The sequence below is a fragment of the Sorex araneus genome, chromosome 4 (assembly GCF_027595985.1).
Source record: "Sorex araneus isolate mSorAra2 chromosome 4, mSorAra2.pri, whole genome shotgun sequence".
Taxonomy (NCBI): Eukaryota; Metazoa; Chordata; class Mammalia; order Eulipotyphla; family Soricidae; genus Sorex; species Sorex araneus.
In genome coordinates this window covers 102,012,236-102,032,687 of record NC_073305.1, presented here as the reverse complement: position 1 = coordinate 102,032,687, position 20,452 = coordinate 102,012,236, and the positions used below count along the sequence as shown (strand labels likewise).

General features: G+C 44.1%; 1 protein-coding gene across 2 annotated transcripts in view; it reads left to right on the top strand.

Moving 5' to 3' along the window:
- Positions 1-2,843: 2,843 nt before the first annotated feature.
- The window catches only part of SLC17A5 (solute carrier family 17 member 5), a 57,049-nt gene continuing 39,440 nt past the window's right edge, over positions 2,844-20,452 (top strand). Inside the window, exons 1-3 of one of the 2 annotated variants that reach the window (XM_012932149.2) lie at positions 2,844-3,061; positions 13,929-14,125; positions 16,469-16,702. In XM_012932149.2, the coding sequence (XP_012787603.1) occupies positions 2,968-3,061; positions 13,929-14,125; positions 16,469-16,702 (525 nt within the window). In that variant the 5' untranslated portion in view covers positions 2,844-2,967. Of the gene's footprint in view, positions 3,062-13,120; positions 13,263-13,928; positions 14,126-16,468; positions 16,703-20,452 lie in introns of those variants that run through there. The other variant, XM_055136861.1, reaches the window with a different exon arrangement.

Below are 20,452 nucleotides of genomic sequence, written 5' to 3'. Positions count from 1 at the left end.
GAGACTCGGCCCTGTGCCCGCCCGGGAGGGGGAAAGGTATTTCTCTCTCTCGCCTCTTTCTCTCCGGGATGAAGGGCGCGGTGGCCGCCATATTAAGACGACCACAGATTGGTCGTTCAAGCCTGCAATTATCTAATATCTGGAAGAAATCTCCCTGGACTTCTTGTTAAAGTACAGAAATTCAAAACCGCGCGGCGCGGTAGCGTATTTGTTTTCACAGTAGGTCTGAATCTAGTGGGGTACTCCTAACAACAATAGTGAGGTTTGTGTTGAAATATTGAATGTAACCAAAGTAAACAGAATGTAAAATGAAACTTATCAGTTACAAGGTAGGGGGTGGGGGGGCAAGATGGAGGTGTACTGTGTGGGTTGTTTTTTTTTTTTTTTGGTGGTGGTATATGGGCACTGGTGAAGGGATGGTTGTTTCAGCATTGTATAACTGAGACCTAAGCCCGAAAGCATTGTAATCTTCCACACGGTGATTTAATAAAATAAAATAAAATTTTAAAAAAAAATAGAGGGTAGTGTTCTTGAATGTGCCTGACCCAGGCTATGGCAACTAGTATGTCCCCTGAGCCCTACCAGTTGTGACTCCTGAACACAGAGCCAGGAGTAAGCCCTGAACATTGATGATTGTGGCGAAAAAAAGAAAAAAAGAACAAACCAAAGAAAGAGAGAAGAGAGAGGGCTACAGAAAATATGTACAGTGGGTAAGGTGCTTGTCTTGCACACGTTCAATCCCCAGCGCCAGATAGGATCCCGCATGCTGCCAGAATGATCACAGTGCACACTACCAGCAAAGAGGAGGAGGAGGAGGAGGAGGAAGGAGGAGGAGGAGGAGGAGGAGGAGGAGGAGGAGGAGGAGGAGAAGAAGAAGAAGAAGAAGAAGAAGAAGAAGAAGAAGAAGAAGAAGAAGAAGAAAGAAGAAGAAGAAGAAGAAGAAGAAGAAGGAGGAGGAGGAGGAGGAGGAGGGGAGGAGGAGGAGGAGGAGGAGGAGGAGGAGGAGGAGGAGGAGGAGGAGGAGGAGGAGGAGGAGGAGGAGAAGGAGGAGGAGGAGGAGAAGGAGGAGGAGAAGAGGAGGAGGAGGAGGAGGAGAAGAAGAAGAAGAAGAAGAAGAAGAAGAAGAAGAAGAAGAAGAAGAAGAAGAAGAAGAAGAAGAAGAAGAAGAAGAAGAAGAAGAAGAAGAAGGAGGAGGAGGAGGAGGAGGAGGAGGAGGAGGAGGAGGAGAAGGAGGAGGAGGAGGAGAAGGAGGAGGAGGAAGAGGAGGAGGAGGAGGAGGAGGAGGAGGAGAAGAAGAAGAAGAAGAAGAAGAAGAAGAAGAAGAAGAAGAAGAAGAAGAAGAAGAAGAAGAAGAGAAGGAGGAGGAGGAGAAGGAGGAAGAGGAGGAGGAGGAGCAAGAGAAAGAGGAGGAGAGAAGTAGGAGGAGAAGAAGAAGAAGAAGAAGGAGGAGGAGGAGAAGGAGGAGGAGGAGGAGGAAGAGAAGGAGGAGAAGAAGAAGAAGAAGAAGAAGAAGAAGAAGAAGAAGAAGAAGAAGAAGAAGAAGAAGAAGAAGAAGAAGAAGGAGGAGGAGGAGGAGGAGGAGGAGGAGGAGGAGGAGGAGGAGGAGGAGGAGGAGGAGGAGGAGGAGGAGGAGGAGGAGAAGGAGGAGGAGAACATTGTGTAAGAAAGAATAGGGCCTTCTTGGTTGGAAAGGTCCCAAGTTGTTGGCATCTTTCCTCATACATCTTGTGCAGGTGTATGTGCCCAGGGAGATCAAGATTGGTGGAAGAAGTCAGTTCCAAGAGCCAAGAAGACAGGTCTTAAGGCTAGAGGGCATGGTTTGCTTGTGAGAGCCCTGAGCTTGATCCTGGGCACTGCATCAGCCCCAAATACCCCAAGAAACAATTCCACAGCACCCTCAAGCACCACTGACGGTGGGGCCCAAAAGCAAAAACGAAAAATAAGAAAGTCAGTCTCCACCAGCTTCTAGTCTTTATGTCAAAGAAAATCATTTCTGGAGAAGATAGTGAAGTAACATAGTTTTATTTCAAAAGTACAGGAGATGGAAAAGAGAGAGGAGAGAGTCCGGTAAAGCACCCGAAAGAAATTATTCCCCTCTAGTTAGAATGTACAGTTGACTCTGAAAAGAAGTATGCAATGTAAAGAAAAGGACTATTACTCCCCTCCTACACACACACACACACATACACACACACACACACACACACACACAAAACACACACAGCATCCTTTTCTGCAGGCTGATCCTCTTTCTCAATGCCAGCAAATGCCAGAAGAAACTATTTCTAAGACGCCTGCGACGATATAACACAATTACAGCAGAGGATTCTTTGGTTAAAGCGAATGACACTGCTGATGACGAGCAATTTGGGCCTAGAAAATCGACAGTTTTACAGGACGCAACGTAAATATGTTTCCATTTACTGTTTTTCTTCCGCCTACGTTTATTTTATTGACAGTAAGTCCTCGTGGCTAGTAGGTCCAGGGGTGCTAATAAAAGTTTATGGCAATTTATTACTGATAACTGGAATAGTAAATGTACACACCCTCGATTCTTGGTTGTTCGATCAAAGCCCGTCACTTAGTTATGCAAGACTCACGTCCCCATTGCCCGCCGTTAGACCCCCACCCCAACACTGTAGGTGTGGAGAGGAGGGTTCCTGCCCCTCCCGAGGGCGTGCTTGAGCGGGAAGCCCCGCCCGCTGGTCAGCCGAGAACCAGTGGGGACCCGTCACTCACCGCCGACCCCGCCCCCTGCAAGTAACACTCCCAGAATGCCGCTTTCCCGGGCCCAAGCCACGCCCCCACGAGGCTGCCTGCCCGGACTTAAGATGGCGGCCGGCCGAAGGGCGGGGCCGGGCCCCGGGTTAGAACTCCAGTCGCAGCCCCGCCCAGTGAGCACCGCGCGGGGGCTGCAGCTGTGGAGCCGGCGGGAGCGCTTTTGCACCCCTGCTCCTCGGAGACGGCATGAGGTCCCCGGTTCGGGACCCGTCCCCGAGTGATGGCGAGGACGGCTCGGACAGCACGCCCCTGCTGCGGGGCGCCTCGGGGCCGAAAGCCGGTGAGCGGCGGGGGGGTGGAGCGGGCGGCGGAGTGACCGGAGGAGCCGGGCCCCGGGGGCAAGGGGCAGCGAGTGGGCTGCAGCAGCAGGAGGAGCCGGTCAGCGCCCCACTGCGCCCCTCGCGCCGTCCCGGAGCCCCGCCGAGGGAGCGAGCGCTGCCCCGGAGGGCCGGGCCGGGAGCCGGGGGCAGCCGCCGCCGCGCGGACTCGCGCCCGGGGCGGGGGAGAAGTGGGGAAACGGGGCGCACCGAGGGCAGCGCGGAACCGCTGGCTCTGGCTCGCCGCCGCCGGCCGCCAGCCTGGCATGGTCGGGAGCTCCTTGGGTCCGGAAGCCGGGAAAGGACAGAGCTTAAAACAGCCGTGACACCCCGGAGGGGGGATCGTGGCACAGCCCGGAGACGGGCTTGACATAGTTCAGAGGAGACCACGAGTATGTTAGGGCCGGAGCGCTAGTCCAGCCGGCGGCACTCCTGAGTCCAATCTCGGGCATCCCATATGGTCCCCCCAGCACCGCCAGGAATGATTCCTGAGTGCAGAGCCAGGAGTAACCCCTGTGCATAACCAGGTGTGACCCAAAAAGCCAAAAACAGAAAAAGAGAGAGAAAAGAGAGAGAGACAGAGACAGAGACAGACACCACAAGTGCAGCTGCTGCACATTTCTCCCCGGTGTGGGGGCTGCGCATCGTTTAAGTTAGGGGTTACTGTGGACTTCTCCCGGGAGAGTTAAAAAAGTCTTGCAGCGGATCGGAAGGTGGGGGGGGGGGGGGCGGGCGCGCGGCTGGGGTTCACAGTACTTCTGCTCTGAACGTGAGACAATTAAAACGATTTTGCTCTTGGGATACTTTTTTTTTTTTTTTTTTACCGTGGCTTCGCTAAACGTGGTTAAGACTAAGAAAAAGTTTTGCGTGCCTTACAAGCCATTTCAAAGATGAGCAGTTAAAATAGAAATGTGGAGTTTTCCTTGAGATTTATTTTTGTTTTTAAAATTGCCAGATGGTGTGGGTAGTACAGTGGGTAGTGCCTTGCACGGGGCCGACCCCGGTTCTATCCCCAGCATGCCATATAGTAACCACCCCTCCCCCGCCCCCGGTCTGCCAGGAGTGATCCCTGAGCACAGAGCTAGGAGTAAGCCCTGAGCATCACCAGATATGGCCCCCAGACAAAGCAAAACAAAAAATTGCCTGATGATGGCAGTAGTAATATAACTCCATCTCCCAGCTGGGACCTTGTCTTCTTATTGACTCTTCAGTATAAATGCTGTCATTTAACTGACAAGTTGATCTTGGTTCCATCACTGTATCACTGTCATCCCATTGGTGGATTTACTCGAGCGGGCACCAGTAAGGTCTCTATTACACTCAGTCCTGAGATTTTAGCAGCCTCCTTTACTCGTCTTTCCCAACGATCGGAGGCTCTTTCAGGGTCAGGGGAATGAGACCTATCGCTACTGTTTTTGGCATTTCGAATATGCCACGGGTAGCTTGCCAGGCTCTGCCGTGTGGGCAGAATACTCTCGGTAGCTTGTCGGGCTCTCCGAGAGGTATGTATGTATCTTTAACTGTATTTGGGATATGAATACGCCATGGGGAGCTTGCCAGGTTCTCCCGTTCGGGCAATAGACGATTGGTAGCTTGTCAGGTTCTCCAAGAGGAAGAACGAGGCTGTTAGATGTCGTCCTTCCGGGAGCTTGGTCTTATAGTCTCTGGATGTTGGCTGTTGATGGGATTACATGGCAGCGGGGCCAATTTCTGGGTGTGACTGCGAAGCTATTGGAAAATGGAAGAGGCCCAGTCCCGATCCGAGCAGCCTTGGAGATCTCGGCCCCAGGTGTCAAGATCTTGTCTCGACATAAACCTGTCTTTATGGCATGTACTATTAGATTTTTGTAATCTTCTGCAAAGGAATTTCTTCTGTAAAATAATCTAGTATGGAAATATAGAAACAAATGTCATAATAAAGATATGTTGCAAATGAAATACATATTCTTCAATTATATACACTTATATATAAGGTTTAAAATTGGACTACATCTAACTTTAACTCAAAAGGTGAATATTACTGTCAGGAAAATGCTGATTAAGCCACAATGGACCACTTGACATCAGTAAAGATACCAAATCTTGGCAAAAATAACTAAAACCTTAATGACTTTCTAGTAAAAGAGTACAACTACTCTGGGAAATTGGCAAATTTGTTTTAAGGTTAAACAGATGTTACCTTAACATATACAGTGTTTATAGCAGTATTATTCATAATAATGAAAACTGAAAATTTCTAGTCAAGGATCAGTAAGTGACTGGCAAGCAAATTGCAGTACATCCATACAATAGAATAATAGAAAAGTACTATAGAATCAAGGCTGTAGAATTCAGAAATGAAAAGATACTAATACACTAAACAATGTGGTTTATATTTTTAAAAGACTGAGCAAAGGAAGCCTGCCCTGAATGTTTAAAGTGGTAACAAAGGGTAGTATAGGAGCTGGAGCAATAGTACAGGGGTGAAGGAGCTTGCCTTGCACACACCCAGCCCTGGGTCAATCACCAACACCACCAAGAAATATAGATAGAAGCCATCCTATTAATTAATGGCTTCATGAAACAGAAGTTTTAAAACAAGCAAAACTAGAATAACATAAAGTCCATGGCTACTTGGAAACCACAAGCAGAAGAAACTGACTATAAGGGTAGTTTGTGAATGATGGAAAAATTCTTTATCTTGATTGGGATGGATAAGTTTATATATTAGTCAGTCCACTGAATTAAACCATTGACAAATAGGGCATTTGCTTTGCACACGGCTGACCCGGGTTCGACTCCTCCACCCCTCTCGGAGAGCCCGGCAAGCTACTGAGAGTATCTCACCCGCTGTCATCCCATTGGTGGATTTACTCGAGCAGGCACCAGTAACGTCTCTATTACACTCAGTCCTGAGATTTTAGCAGCCTCCTTTACACGTCTTTCCCAACGATCAGAGGCTCTTTCAGGGTCAGGGGCCTGGCAAGCTACCCGTGGCATATTCAGTATGCCAAAAACAGTAACAAGTCTCACAATGGAAATGTTACTGGTGCCCGCTTGAACAAATCGATGACAAACGGGATGACAGTGATACAGTGATACTCTCCCCCGACACCTCCACGCACTGCCCGATGGTGTTAGAGGGCCATGCAGGACCAGGGATCCAGTGCATGAACTCACACAAAGCACACACTCTACTGTTAAGCAACCTCCCCAGCCCTGAAATGTGTACATTTTACTGTATGTAATCTAGTTCTCAGTAAAGTTCATTGAAAAAGGAAAAATATATTAACTCATAGCATTGCTTATACAAACAATCCCTACTTGATACATGGGTTCAGTGTATAGATCTTTACACCCTGTTTCTTCTGTTTTGAAGTAGCTATCTCATTATAGGGATTTTTCCTTATTTTATTCTGTATTTACCTACAGGTGGGGGGAGGCAAAAGAGAAGTAGCAGCAACACTTTTTTCTATTTAAAATATGATAAAAGATTTTAGGGCAAGGTGCCTCCAGTTATCAGTGTCACTGTATCACTGTCATCCCGCTGCTCATCGATTTGCTCGAGCAGGCACCAGTAACATCTCCATTGTGAAACTTATTTTTACTGTTTTTGGCATATCGAATACGCCATGGGTAGCTTGCCAGGCTCTGCCGTGCGGGCGAGATACTCTCGGTAGCTTGCTGGGCCCTTCAAGAGGGGCGGAGGAATCAAACCCAGGTCAGCTGGGTGCAAGGTGAACGCCCTACCCGCTGCACTATAGCTCCAGCCCATATTGTCTCCAATTATAGGGAATTGCAATGGCCATCTCTATGTGTAGTTCCTCATTGTTATTAGTGCTGTCAGATCGTATAAAAACTATAAGCTTTTTTTAAAATGCTCAGAGAACACAGAGAGAACCTGGATGCATGGTCACATGCAGGAACTCCTGCCTCAGTCCCCAGTACGACATGGTCGCTTGAGCACGGCCAGGAACAAGCCCTAAGCGCGTACCAGGGCATAACACTTCCCCCTCTCCCCAGCACTGCCAGGTGTGGCCCCAAACCTAAATAAAAAAGTAGTTGAGGAGAGTTTGACACATAGTGTATGTTAATTACTGTTATCATCATCACTGAAGACCATTTGGAGAATGAGGATTCCAATTTTTTTTTTAATTAGTGAATCACCGTGAGGTACAGTAGTTACAAACTTACCAACTTTCGTGTTTGCATTACAGTCACATAATGATTGTTTACCCATCCCTCCACCAGTGCCCATTCTCCCCCACCAATGTTCCCAACATCCCTCCCACCACCCCCACCCCGTTCTCCACCACCCCCACCCCGCCTCAGCAGCAGGGCATTCCCTTTTATTCTCTCTCCCCTTTTGGGTGTTGTAGTTTGCAATAGAGGTATTGCGTGGCCATCGTGTTTGGTCTATAGTCTACTTTGGGCACGCATCTTCCAACCCGAGTGGGTCCTCCCAACATCCTCTACTTGGTGTTCCCTTCTTTATCTCAGCTGCCTTTTCCCCCAGCATGTGAGGCTGGTTTCCAAGCTGTGGGGCAGATCTCCTGGGAGGACTACAATCTTCACTACCATGCTCAGTTAGAACCTTTCTGGCTTATAATAGTGCATTATCAATTTCTTGCTAATAAATGTGCTTTATTTTCATTGATTTTGATTTTCAGTTTTGTTTACTAGTCTCTGCTGTTGGGGTAAATTGATATTCAGTTACATAGTCATTATGCTTCACACATATGCTTTGATTTGTTTTTTGCTTGTTTGTTTGAGGGCCACACCTGGAGGTGCTCAAAGCTTACTGGTGGCCTTGGGGGATCATGCCAGGGATAGAAGCCAGGTCGGCTGCAAGCAGGGCAAAGGGTCTTACCCATTTTACTACCTCTCCAGCCCAAGTCTTATACACATGCTCTGTGTGTGTGTGTGTGTGTGTGTGTGTGTGTTGAATTTTAGTACTAGCAGAAGCAACCGTTTACACAATGACAGAGCTATCTTTGGGCATCTGTGACAAATTGTTAATGCTTATGTGAGTACATTTTAGTGAACATTTACTTTTTCACATAAATGTGTATTTCAGCCAGAAATTTATAAAGATTTATTGGGATTAATTACTTTTAAAGACCAGATACAGGGGCTGAAGTGATAATAGTACAAGATGCAACAATTTGAATATTGCTCTTTCTGAAAACAAAATGAACTCATTTTAGATAGGAATTTTTTTAAATTACAATTCCCTGGTCAAATCAACTAGATCCAGTGCCAACCATTCTGTAATTTTGTTTTGTTTTTATTTTGTTTGGGCGACATACCCAGCTGTGCTCAGGGTATAGTCTTGGTTCTGTGCTCAGGGATCACTCCTAGCAGTGCTCAGGGGACCGTATGTGGTTCCATGGATCAAACCTGGATCAGCCCCTTACAAGGCAAGCACCTAGACTATACTGTCTCCCCATCCTGCAATATTTTTGCTTTTGAGCCACACCTAGCAATGCTTGGTGTCACTCCTGGCTCTGCACACAGAAGTTTCCTGATGTGCTCAGGAGACCATATGGGATTCCAGGGACTGAACCGGCAAGGCAAGAGCCCTAGCTGTATACTCTCTCCAGCCCTCATCCTGTCATTTTTAAATACTTTATTCTATTCAAATCAGAATCCCAATATTATCCATACCACACAAATGACTGAAATATCTCTTGTCTTTTTTTAATCTGGATACCTGAAGCCCTTTCCTTCTCTTTCTATTTCTTCCTTGCAATTTGTTGGAGCAAACCGGGTCATTTCTTACACTTTACATTATTCTGATAATATCTCTGGTTATTTTTCTTTCTTTTTTGCGGGGAGGGATGTCACACCCGGCGATGCTCAGGGATTACTCCTGGCTCTACACTCAGGAATTACTCCTGGCAGTGCTCGGGGGACCATATGGGATACCAGGGATCGAACCCAGGTTGGCCGCATGCAAGGCAAATGCCCTACCCACTGTGCTATCACTCTGGCCCTCTGGTTATTTTTCAATATATTCTTCTGCCCTCATGTTTGCTATAAATTTACAACTGGTAGATAGGTCTAGAGCAGAGGTTCCTAAACTTATTTGGCCTATCACCCTGTTTTCGAGTGCGCGCGCACACACACACACACACACACACACACACACACACACACACACACAGCTACTCAGCTCCCCTTGAGCTTTTCCTAATTTAAGCAACAGGAAGCACCCTCCTCCCCTTCCCCCCCTGCCCAATTACACCTGTTACCACTCCCACTGTTCTAATAACACCAAACATTACCTGAGTGGCACGAATGCTGGCCTACTTCAACCGTGAGTGTGGAAAGGTTAGAATGCAGCTGAATCTCACGAAGACAATGTTCATGAGAAACGGACTAGTTCCTGATGTTCCATTTGTTCTCAATGGAATGAATATCTCCGAATGCAGCAGTTTTGTGTACCTGGGTCGAGAATTCAACATGACCAAGGACCTGGCACCTGAGCTGCACAGGAGGAAGAGAGCAGTGTGGAATGCCTTCAGGAGCATCGAAGAAGTTAAGAGGATAAAGAACCTCCGACTCCGGGCACATCTTTTCAACTCCGCTGTTCTTTCTGCACTAATCTACGCCTCAGAATCCTGGGTCCTATGAAAACAGGATGAGAACGCTATTTAGGTCTCCGAAAGAGGAATCAAAAGAGCTATGCTAGGAGTATCATGTTTCACTCAAGTGAGAGAAGGAATCCGGAGTTCCAACCTCCATTGACGTTGGAGAATCAGGGATGCTGTCTTGTTTGCCAACGCATCAAAAATCAGATGGGCCGGTCACATAATGCGATTTCGAGAGGACCACTGGACTAGAGCTGTTACCGACTGGATTCCACAGGACATCAAAGGAACGCCGGGCCGCCCATGTACGAGATGGTCAGACTTCTTCATCAAGACCCTGAACTAACGGTTTGAGTCTCTTCGTGTTCTGGAGCGAGCAGACACCATTGGGCTACACTAGCATGTGACAGGGATGAATGGAGACGTTACTGGCGCCCACTCGAACAAATTGGGATGACAAGTGATACCACTCCCACCACTCTCTTCCTGCTGGGGGTGGAGGGCGAGTGTAGCATCACCCATTCAGTTTAGGAAACACCAAGAGAGATTTAACCACACTATGATTCCTATTTGCTGTTGTTTGGTTTGTTTGGGGTTTGGGCCATAGCTGGTGATGCTCAGAGGCTGCTACTCCTGGCTCTATGCTCAAAGGTCCCTCCTGGTAGTGCTCAGGAACCATTTGGAGTTCCGGGGCCACATTAAGACAAGAGCATTCAATCCTGTACTGTCTTTCCAGCTCCTGATTCTGGTTTATCTATAGCTCCCCAAATGTTTACATACCAATTCTCCCAGATGCTGTAGCCATCGAGGCATTCAGCAGTAAACAAAATAGAATTGCTCTTCCCCTCACATTTTATTTTCTAGCCTGCATTTTCCTAAACAACTAGCCCTCTCCTTTTCACTTCCCTATTGCATCAGAATACCAGTCTAAGACTTTACTGCCTTTAGCACACACACATTATTGAACTTGATCTTGTTAGTTTTAACTTTGTCTTGCATGAATAGGAAAGGAACTCATTTTTATTGAGTGCCTAATATTGCTCCCTGCAGTATGGCATGTAATCCACCTACAGTCCAGTGAGGTGGATTTTAAATCTGAGACACTTGAAATTAAAAACTGTTACATAATTCTTCAAAGTTACAGTGAAAATCAGAACTGAGATTTGTAGAGGAAGATACCTCCCCTCTTACCATTTTAGGTTCTTTAGGAACCAGAAAGCACAACATAAAACAGATTAACAAAAGAAAAGCATTTAATTTAATACATAAGAAGAATCCCATAGACAGGAATTATAGTTAAAATAAGAAGAATCCTGTAGACAGGAATTATAGTTAAGAAGTATCTGCTAGGCTAGAGCAATAGTACAGTGGGTAGGGCGTTTGCCTTGCATGCAGCCAACCCAGGTTCGATTCCCAGCGTCCCACATGGTCCCCTGAGCACCACCAGGGGTAATTCCTGAGTGCAGAGCCAGGAGTAACCTCTGTGCATTGTCGGGTGTGACCCAAAAAGCAAAAAAAAAAAAAAAGTATCTGCTATATTCCATAAAAGAATGGAATAGGGCCTAGGGCTTCAAAGTGGGGTAGACAATAAGATGGGACAGTTCTATCCATCACAAAACAATGCAAAGATGCTGGAGAGAATATCAGGGTTAAGGCACTTATCTTGCTTAAGACCAAGCCTAGTAAGATTCCCCAGCACCTCTTATGGTCCACTGAGCACCACCAGATGAGGCCCAAATCCCTCCCCCAAAAATCAAGAAGTAAGAAGAGCAGATATTAAGTAATTAGATATTTGCCCTGCCATACAGGTACATCAGAGAGGCTCAAAGGTATCAATGCCAGAGAGATAGTACAGTGAGTAAGGCACTTGTCTTGTTAACTGACCCAGATTCCATCCCCAGCACCACATATAGACCTGAGTGTGGAGTCAGGAGTAATACCTGAACACGGCCTGGTGTGCCCTGCCCCCCATAAAAAGTTACCAGTGGTAATGGCTCATTCTCTGGACTAGGCCTCTCTATCTGAATACTTGAGGGATGATTAAGAGGGGAAAGTTTCTCCTGGAGTCTGCTGAGGAAACTTCAGATCAAAATCCACATTCCAGAATGGAACATTTTGGGGAGACTTGTTCTGAACCCCTTCCGACCCATCCCCCGGGTCTGCTCAAGTCTAAATCAGACTGTGTTCTTACAACTACACCCACTCCACATTCCTAAATTTGAGGCAGTTTTTTCAGAAGTTGATGTTTGTTTAGATGGGTGCTCTGTTCGTTATGCAAGCATGGTTTTGCTTTGAACTTGATTTGAATGTGGCAGATGCTTATTGGATATTCTCTTTCATTATCATGCCAGAATGCTTCTGTTGGCCAAATTTTAGAGACTGTATTTATAGTTGCATTGTACAGTCCCATCATATTTTCTTGAAATAAAATTTCTCTGATTTTTGATACTCTTTTTTATAAATCAAATATTCTTAATTTTTAATATTGCTTAAAGCCTTATTATATACTTTGTAGCATCTGTTTGGCTTTTTTTTTTTTTTTTGCCTTTTGGGTCGCACCCAGTGATACACAAGGGTTACTCCCAGCTCTTTTACTCAGGAATTACTCCTGGTGGTACCTGGAGGACCATATGGGATGCTGGGAATTGTACCTGGGTCTGCTGCGGGCAAGGCAAACGCCCTACCCGCTGTGCTATCGCTCCAGCCCCGATGTTTGGCTTTTTTCTTAAACAAACTTCTTAAGTAATACCTTAGTGAAGCAGACAATATATAAATTGAATTGACCCCTGAGCATCACTAGGTATGACACACACACACACAAAAATCTAAATCCTAGAAATATACGGACATGGGGCTGGAGCAATAGCACAGCGGGTAGGGTGTTTGCCTTGCACACAGCCGACCCAGTTTCGATTCCCAGCAATCCTATATGGTCCCCCGAGCACCACCAGGAGTAATTCCTGAGTGCATGAGTCAGGAGTAACCCCTGTGCATTGCGGAGTGTGACCCAAAAAGCAAAAAAAAAAAAAGAAAGAAAGAAATATATGGACATGCACACAAATAACATTAATGTGCCTTTACCAAGTAGAAACACATATATTCATATATATATGTACTTGTAAGGAGATTAAGCGCATATATTTTTCATTATACATTTGTCAAATGCTTGGTGTTTACCAAAGTTACAGGCTCTGGATTTACTTATTTCCTTCTGTGACTCAGAGTGATCACCCTTCGCTTTTTGAGTTCCTATTCTTCCTTATTTGAATATCTCAGTAAAAGGAGAATACATATGCCTTATGTTTTCAGAAGAAGGAAAAGATAGACAAAACCCCTCCCCTCACATGATCTTTCCTTGATTGGTTCCTCCAGTCTACTCCCTCCCTCTTTTTTTTTTTTCCATCATTGTGGTACATTCTCTTATTTCCCTTCTCACTGTGTGCTCTTCGAGCGTGATCACTACAGAGCCACTGCTACTATGATAGATTAGAAAAATTTGCTTCTGGATTCTTAAATACATTTCGTTTGGAAGATCCCCAAATATCAGTCATGGCTTCAGACTCTAACTCAACCTCTGAGAATACTGCTAAAGGTAAGAAATGTACCAAGAGGGGTTCTTGGCAGGCAGAAAATTGTCCTCTGCTGCATTTGCAATGAAACAGCTTCTAACCCATTTGTAGAATACAAGCTATCCAACGGTGAGTACTCGGGTGCTTACTGGCCATATTTTAGTAGTTTTTCAGAAATACATATTTTCTCATATCCCTGCTAACTGACAGATTAGGAGTTCAGCTTTGACTCTGGAATGGAAATTTTTTTCTGAGCAAAATTGACAAAGCTATTTATTGGAGTTTTAAGCAGTTTTAGAGTTCAGACCCTTGTGTATTAAATGTTTATAAAAACTGTAAACATACCAGCAGTATATTCTTTTTGAGGGCCAGAAATATAAGAACAGTAGGAAGGACACTTACCTTGCAAATTGCTGATGGGGGTTCAGTCTGTGTTACCTGCTGTGGCCCCCAGAGTTCACCAGGAGTGATCGCTGAGCACAGAGCCAGGAGTAAGCTCTGAGCACTGCTGGGTGTTGCCAGTAAAACAAAACAAAATTATTTTAGATGTGCTTAATTTGAGAATATTCTCAGAAAATATTCATGATCATTAACTTTCTTATATACTTCTTAAAAGTAAACTTTTGGATTAGATAATCTAGCATAGTTGATTCTTTTAATGAAAATTTCTCCCAAACTTTTTATTTCAGCTCCAGTATGCTGCTCTGCTCGTTACAATTTAGCAGTGTTGGCCTTTTTTGGTTTCTTGGTCCTATATGCATTGCGGGTTAACCTAAGTGTTGCACTAGTGGATATGATAGATTCCAACACAACTTTGTCCGATAATCGAACTTCCAGAGAATGTCCAGAGCATTCTCCTTCCATAAAAGTTCTCCATAATCAAACGGTAAGTGCTTTTTTTTTAAAGAAAAAACATCTTAATTCTAAAATACCTCCAAAAATTATGAAAAGGCCTTTCCTCATCTATCAGAGATCACAGACTTTTTCTCCATGAATAACTGTCTTTTGTGTTTTTCTAGGAACTGTTTGGCTAGTAACTTGTTACTGTAGCTATTGTTGTGCTGCCCTGGATCTGGGGGGAAAAGTTGTTTTTCAGTTTTGTCTTGAAACATTACATCCTTAAAAATAATTTAAAAATACTTGTTTTGCATACTAGAAAATCCTACTGTTGGAGATGCTGCTAAGTAGTTTTTTATGAGACTGTTGTTTATTAGCAGTTTCTGTAATTACATGATTATTCTTGGTGTTGAGAGTTTAGAAAATCTCAACTGCAGATTGAAAACCCAAAACAGGGCTATTTCTTAGAACTTTCTTTTCCAAGACTTATGCACCCCGAATTTAAATCATTCTGCTGCCTCTTGCTGGAGTTACTGTGTGTTCTTTATTTGTTACAACTGAGTTTTACCCACTTTAAATATTTTGCTTATCATATTCATATCATATTTGCATATTCATATCAAAGAAAGAAATCAGGGAGAAAAAGTGGCTTCCTTTTAATAAGTACACATTCATCCTTTTTTAATACTTTTGAAGTAGAACAATCACACTTGGGTGAGTACAAATGAGCTTTGTGCAAATAAGAGTGTTCAAGTAAAGAAGATGCTTTCTGCCTGAATAAGCACAAATGAAAGATGACTTCTCAAAAATACTCACATTCGACTTAAGTAATATTGCTGAATAACATATCTGGGTTTACGTCACACCTCTTCTCTGCTCCAGCCTATAAGATTCAGAGAGAGAGTGCTGCTGGATAGTTGACAAAGTTTTCGATTGCTACAGATGAGCTACAGATTGGCACCATTAACAAGAATAATTTGGGTTTGCTCAATACCTTTCCTCTTAGCAAGTGCTTTTATTGACTCGTACTTATTTTAATCTGTCCTATTATCAGCTTTGCCAAAAGTAGGGAATGGGCTAAACATGATGACCTCTCGGTGTCTGTGTTGCAAGCCATAATGCCCAAAAGTAGAGAGGCACAAATATTTTGTACCATGGAGGCAGGGGGAGGGTGGGAAAAGGGGGATATACCAGGGATATTGGTGGTGGGGAACGTCCACTGGTAGAGGGATGGGTGTTTGATCATTGTGTGATTGTAACCCAAATATAAAAAAAAAACTTGTTACTATCTCACAGTGATTCAATAAAATTTAAAAAAAAAACAAAAAAAGAAAAAAGAGAAAGAAATCTAGGAATGGTTCTTGACAGATTAATTTGGTTATATAGCTATGTGTATTAAATATGTCAGGTATTCTGATCATCCACTAAATTTTCATTATTATGTCCTGCTCAGAAATCAAAGACATTTCCTATTCACCTGCTTTGTGACTTAATTTTTTTTTTTTTTTTTTTTTTTGCTTTTTGCTTTTTGGGTCACACCCGGCGATGCACAGGGGTTACTCCTGGCTTTGCACTCAGGAATTACTCCTGGCAGTGCTCAGGGGACCATATGGGATGCTGGGAATCGAACCCGGGTCGGCCGAGTGCAAGGCAAAAGCCCTACCCGCTGTGCTATTGCTCCAGCCCCCTGTGACTTAATTTAAATGTTTGGTCCTTTGTAAGGTTCAAGTGTTTGGTCTGAAGTGAGGAGATACTAATGATCTATACTTACGCATATTAATAGTCAAAATTAAGTGAACATATAGTTCATGTCAGGCCCTTTATGTGTCTTTTTCATAAATCCTAGATCACAAATCCAATAAGCATTAGAGGTAAACTTGAACTCAGGTTGGCTACAAAGCCTGATTTAACCACTGTTGTCTCCTGGTCAGTAGTTCTCTGGATTAAGCTTGTGGGTATTTCACTTTTCGTTTTTTTCAAACCTGCTTGTTCATAGGCATTACGAAGTCTCTTTGAATAGTCCTACATTCAAACAGGAACCTTCTTGAAGTTCATGATTTTCAATTATCTTTTTCATTCACTTCTAGAAATTGTGTATATTATTGTAGTGAATGCCCCAGCTAGTAGAGTTTGCAAGTACTTCAGTCTGTAACAGTGGCTTAGAATTACATCTCTGTCTACTTACATGCTGGTCAGAAAAAGGATCTTTTTGGGCAAGATCTTTTTGTTGTTGTTGTTCTCTTTTTTTTAAAAAAAATTAATGAATCACCGTGAGGTATAGTTACAAACTTACGAACTTTCATGTTTGCATTTGGTTTTTATCCCTCCACCAGTGCCTGTTCGGGCAACATCGTAAAGAATCTGTTTTGTTCCCCCCTCATTTTCTTTATAGGGTAAAAGGTACCAATGGGATGCAGAAACTCAAGGATGGATTCTCGGTTCTTTTTTTTATGGCTACATCATCACACAGATTCCTGGAGGCTACATTGCCAGCAAAGTTGGGGGAAAACTGCTGCTAGGATTTGGGGTCCTTAGCACCTCTGTCTTCACCCTGTTCACTCCCATTGCTGCCGATTTTGGAGTCGGAACTCTGATAGCCCTCAGAGCCCTGGAAGGACTAGGAGAGGTAATTTTTTTCTCTCTCTCTTATTTTTCTCTTTACCCTGAATTACTGTCTTGTCTCTTTGTTGTTTTTATTTTTGTTCTTATGGCGATACAACTGAGGTTAATGTAAATTTTTTTTTTAAACTGGATGGTGACTTTGACGTCTCTAAAACGTGTTTCTCTCGTGTTGCTCGTTTCTGAGAGATTTATTTCTGAGTTTCTGGATCATGACTATTAATGAGCTTATATAGCATCAGAGGCAGTTCATGGGCATGACTGCCAGGCTACCTGAAGCACAGAGAGATGGAGGGAGTTGCCCATTCCTGACTCTGTGCAAGTCTGGAAATTTCTGTCACAAGTCCAGCATACCTGAGATTTTCAGCAGATTCACTTATAGATGAAGCTTGTCCGAGCCTGTGGAGATCGGCTGTGAGCATGGCAGCAGTTGAGTTACAAAGGTTTTCAGCTGCCGGGGCTCTGTTGTCTTGGGTAGGGGAACTCAACTATCCCGCTCTGGGTTGCCCCATATGAGACAGCCTGGTGTGGGGGCCGGAGGCATCTCAGCCTGTCTTGTCTTTTAAAGACATCATTCTTTGATCTGAACATGAACCAAACATTGACAGACTGTGATTGTGATGTTGTTGTTGTTTGCTTTTTGGGTAACACCCATCAATGCACAGGGGTTACTCCTGGCTTTGCACTCAGGAATTACTACTGGCAGTGCATGGGGAACCATATGGGATGCCAGGGATTGAACCTCAGTCGGCCATGTGCAAGGCAAATGCCCTTGCTTAGGCCCCAGGGATTTATTTTTAACCAGAAAGATGATTCACTAGAAAGTAACCCAAGTGAACTTTGTTTGTGATCAGTGAACTTTTGAGTGAAAGCACCCCCAAATTAGGAGCTTTACTCAAACATATTTCCAGGGACACTTCACATTTCCTTCTGAGGAAAGAAATTACTATAAGAATGCATAAGAGGGGCTGGAGTGATAGCATAGCGGGTAGGGTGTTTGCCTTGCACTCGACCGACCCGGGTTCAAAGCCCAGCATCCCATATGGTCCCCTGAGCACCGCCAGGGGTGATTCCTGAGTGCAGAGCCAGGAGTTACCCCTGTGCATCGCCAGGTGTGACCCAAAAAGCAAAAAAAAAAAAAAAAAAAAAAAAGAATGCATAAGATAGTAATCTTTACCTCATGAACTTTTGCCAGTTTACCTCCACTGTATCACTGATTGCCTAGCTCTAAGACACATTTTACATACTGAAGTTTTGCCTTATTTAACTTTTATATTTGTTGCTTCCTATCATTTCTCTTAGAGACAACTAATTTTCAATAAATCTGTTTCTTTGATTTTAGTCTTCTGGCCTTTCTTGCTGCTTATGGAATTACTAATTTTGATCTCCTTTGTCTTCTAAGATTTTATTCTTAAAAAATACTTTTCTTTCCAGTTTTGTCTGTTTTAATTTGGGTGGAGGGAGGCTCACCTGTCTGTGCTTAGGGCTTTCTCCTGGCTCTAAGTTCAGGGTTTACTCCTGAAAGTTCTAAGGGCACTTTAAGCAGTGCTGGGAATTGAACCAGGTACAGCTGCAGGCAAAACAAGCGCCTTAACCCCCTTCCTCCCCAGCTCTCTTTCTACTTCCTTTGTGCACAAACTTCATCCTTAGTGGCTGGAGCAATAGTACAGTGAGTAGGACATTTGCTTTGCACACATCTAACCACGGTTCAACCCCTGATGTCCTGTAGGGTCTCCCGGGCCACCAGAAGTGATCCCTCAGTCTAAAGTCAGGAATAAGCCCTGAGCACCATAGGGAGTGACGCTCTCCCCCCAAAAAGTGATTCCTTTATAACTTTGAACTTCTATTCATAAAACCAAAGCTTTAAGTTTATTTTGCTCTCTCTTAACATTCCTTTAATCCAAGCAGGATTGTGGCCTCTGGGTTTGATACATGAAGGTGATTTTTGATAGCAGCATGCCGGGTTGTTTTGGCAAAATACTGAACTAGAGTCATAAAATCAGAGTTTAGACACTAACGCCAATAATGATGAAACCCTATATAAATCCTAATCTCTACACCTCAGTTCCTTTAGCTCCAGTTTTTTTAATTGGGGCTAAAATACGTGCCTCATTCTCAGCTGTATCTCAAATGTGATAATAAATGCTACAATACTTTGGGAATTGCCAAATGCTATGTAAATTTAAGATTTTCTCACTCATCCAAACACCATTATTTTGTTTTATCATTTGAGGTTTACTAAACCCTTGTTGATTATAAGATTGATAATTATCACCCATTACCTAAGTAAAATATGTTTAATTGTACATTTTTATGAACTAGAGGCTTCTTGCTATATGTATTTCTGTATTTCCACTTCCTATTTATGTCACAAATTTAGTGTTATAGTATATATTGATTTTATTACTGCTACTCTCCCTTTTATTTCTGAATTGAATTTAAGTTATAGTCATTCTCAGACTCTTTTATTTGTCTCTGTTCCTCCAATAAATATCTCCATGTGTACATCATCTCACCCCTAGGTAACCTCTTTCATCTCCAGAACCTGATTCATCATAACTATACCTGGAGCCAGGGATATAGCTCAGAGCTAGAGAGCAGGCCTTGTGTGTATGAGGCCCTGGGTTCAGTTCCTGGCAGCACATACATATTTTAATTGAAAACGTACATTGTTTCTAGAGTTTTAGAACAAGAATTTACCATAACATAGTCTCTTTGGGCATTTTCAAACATCTTAAGAATGATTTTGTAATGATATACCCTCTGGATGTTCCATGAGATGAATAATTTCTCATAGATTTGCAATACTGCCTAAATTATTTTTTCTTCCCATTGGTAACTTTTTGCCTTTGAAATTGGCAAAAAGTATCTAGGCACTTCCTCTTCTCCATTTTTTTACTGTGGGGACTGTACCCAGGAGTGCATGGGTCCTACTTTAGCACTGGCATCTCCCAGGAGGAAGGGAGGGGTGCATGTCCCATAGAGCTCTCTGTGGGGACAGTCAGAGCAAGTCCACTCAGACTTACCCAAACTGGGAATAACCTGCTATTCATCAGTAAGAGAAGGGATAGAGGGGCCCTGGGCAAAGGTATGCACACGCACACACATACACCTACACTCACTTGCCTCTGTGTCTAGTGTGTCTGCACAGCAGATGCCCCTCGGCAACCGAGGTTTGATCTCCTAGGCCGTGCAGCAGTATGGATCAAATCCACAGGCCGGGAACTGGAGGCAACATTGAAAGGAGCCTCAGCCCACAGGACAGTGCACCCATGGGTGACACATGGGAACACACAACACAGGGGTGGTGTGCAGTGCCCAGCGCTGTGGACCCTCCCTCCAGCTAGAGCTTGCTGGAGAAAGAAAAAAGGAAAACAAAACAAAACAACAAAAAATCAACACTGGCAGTGTTTAAGGGACCAAAAGTGCCATGGCCATGTATAGACGGGACAAGGGCTCGCCACGTGAGCCACGTCTCCAGCCATGCTCTTCAGGAGAGTAATACCAGCTGTCCCTTACCTTTTCAACACTCACACAGGTGGATTTCTTTTTGCCAGATAAAAATACTGAAGTTTGTTCACTAGAGGCTGGGGAAATGGCTCAAAGGGCTAGAGGATTCACTTCACAGACTGGAGCCCCACTTTTGAACTCTCTCACCCCATGTTTCCCTGCACACCACCATGAGTGACCTCCAGGCACCTCCGGTGTGGCGGAAAACCAAAGCGCACATACACAAATAGGTTCGTCATGGTACAGC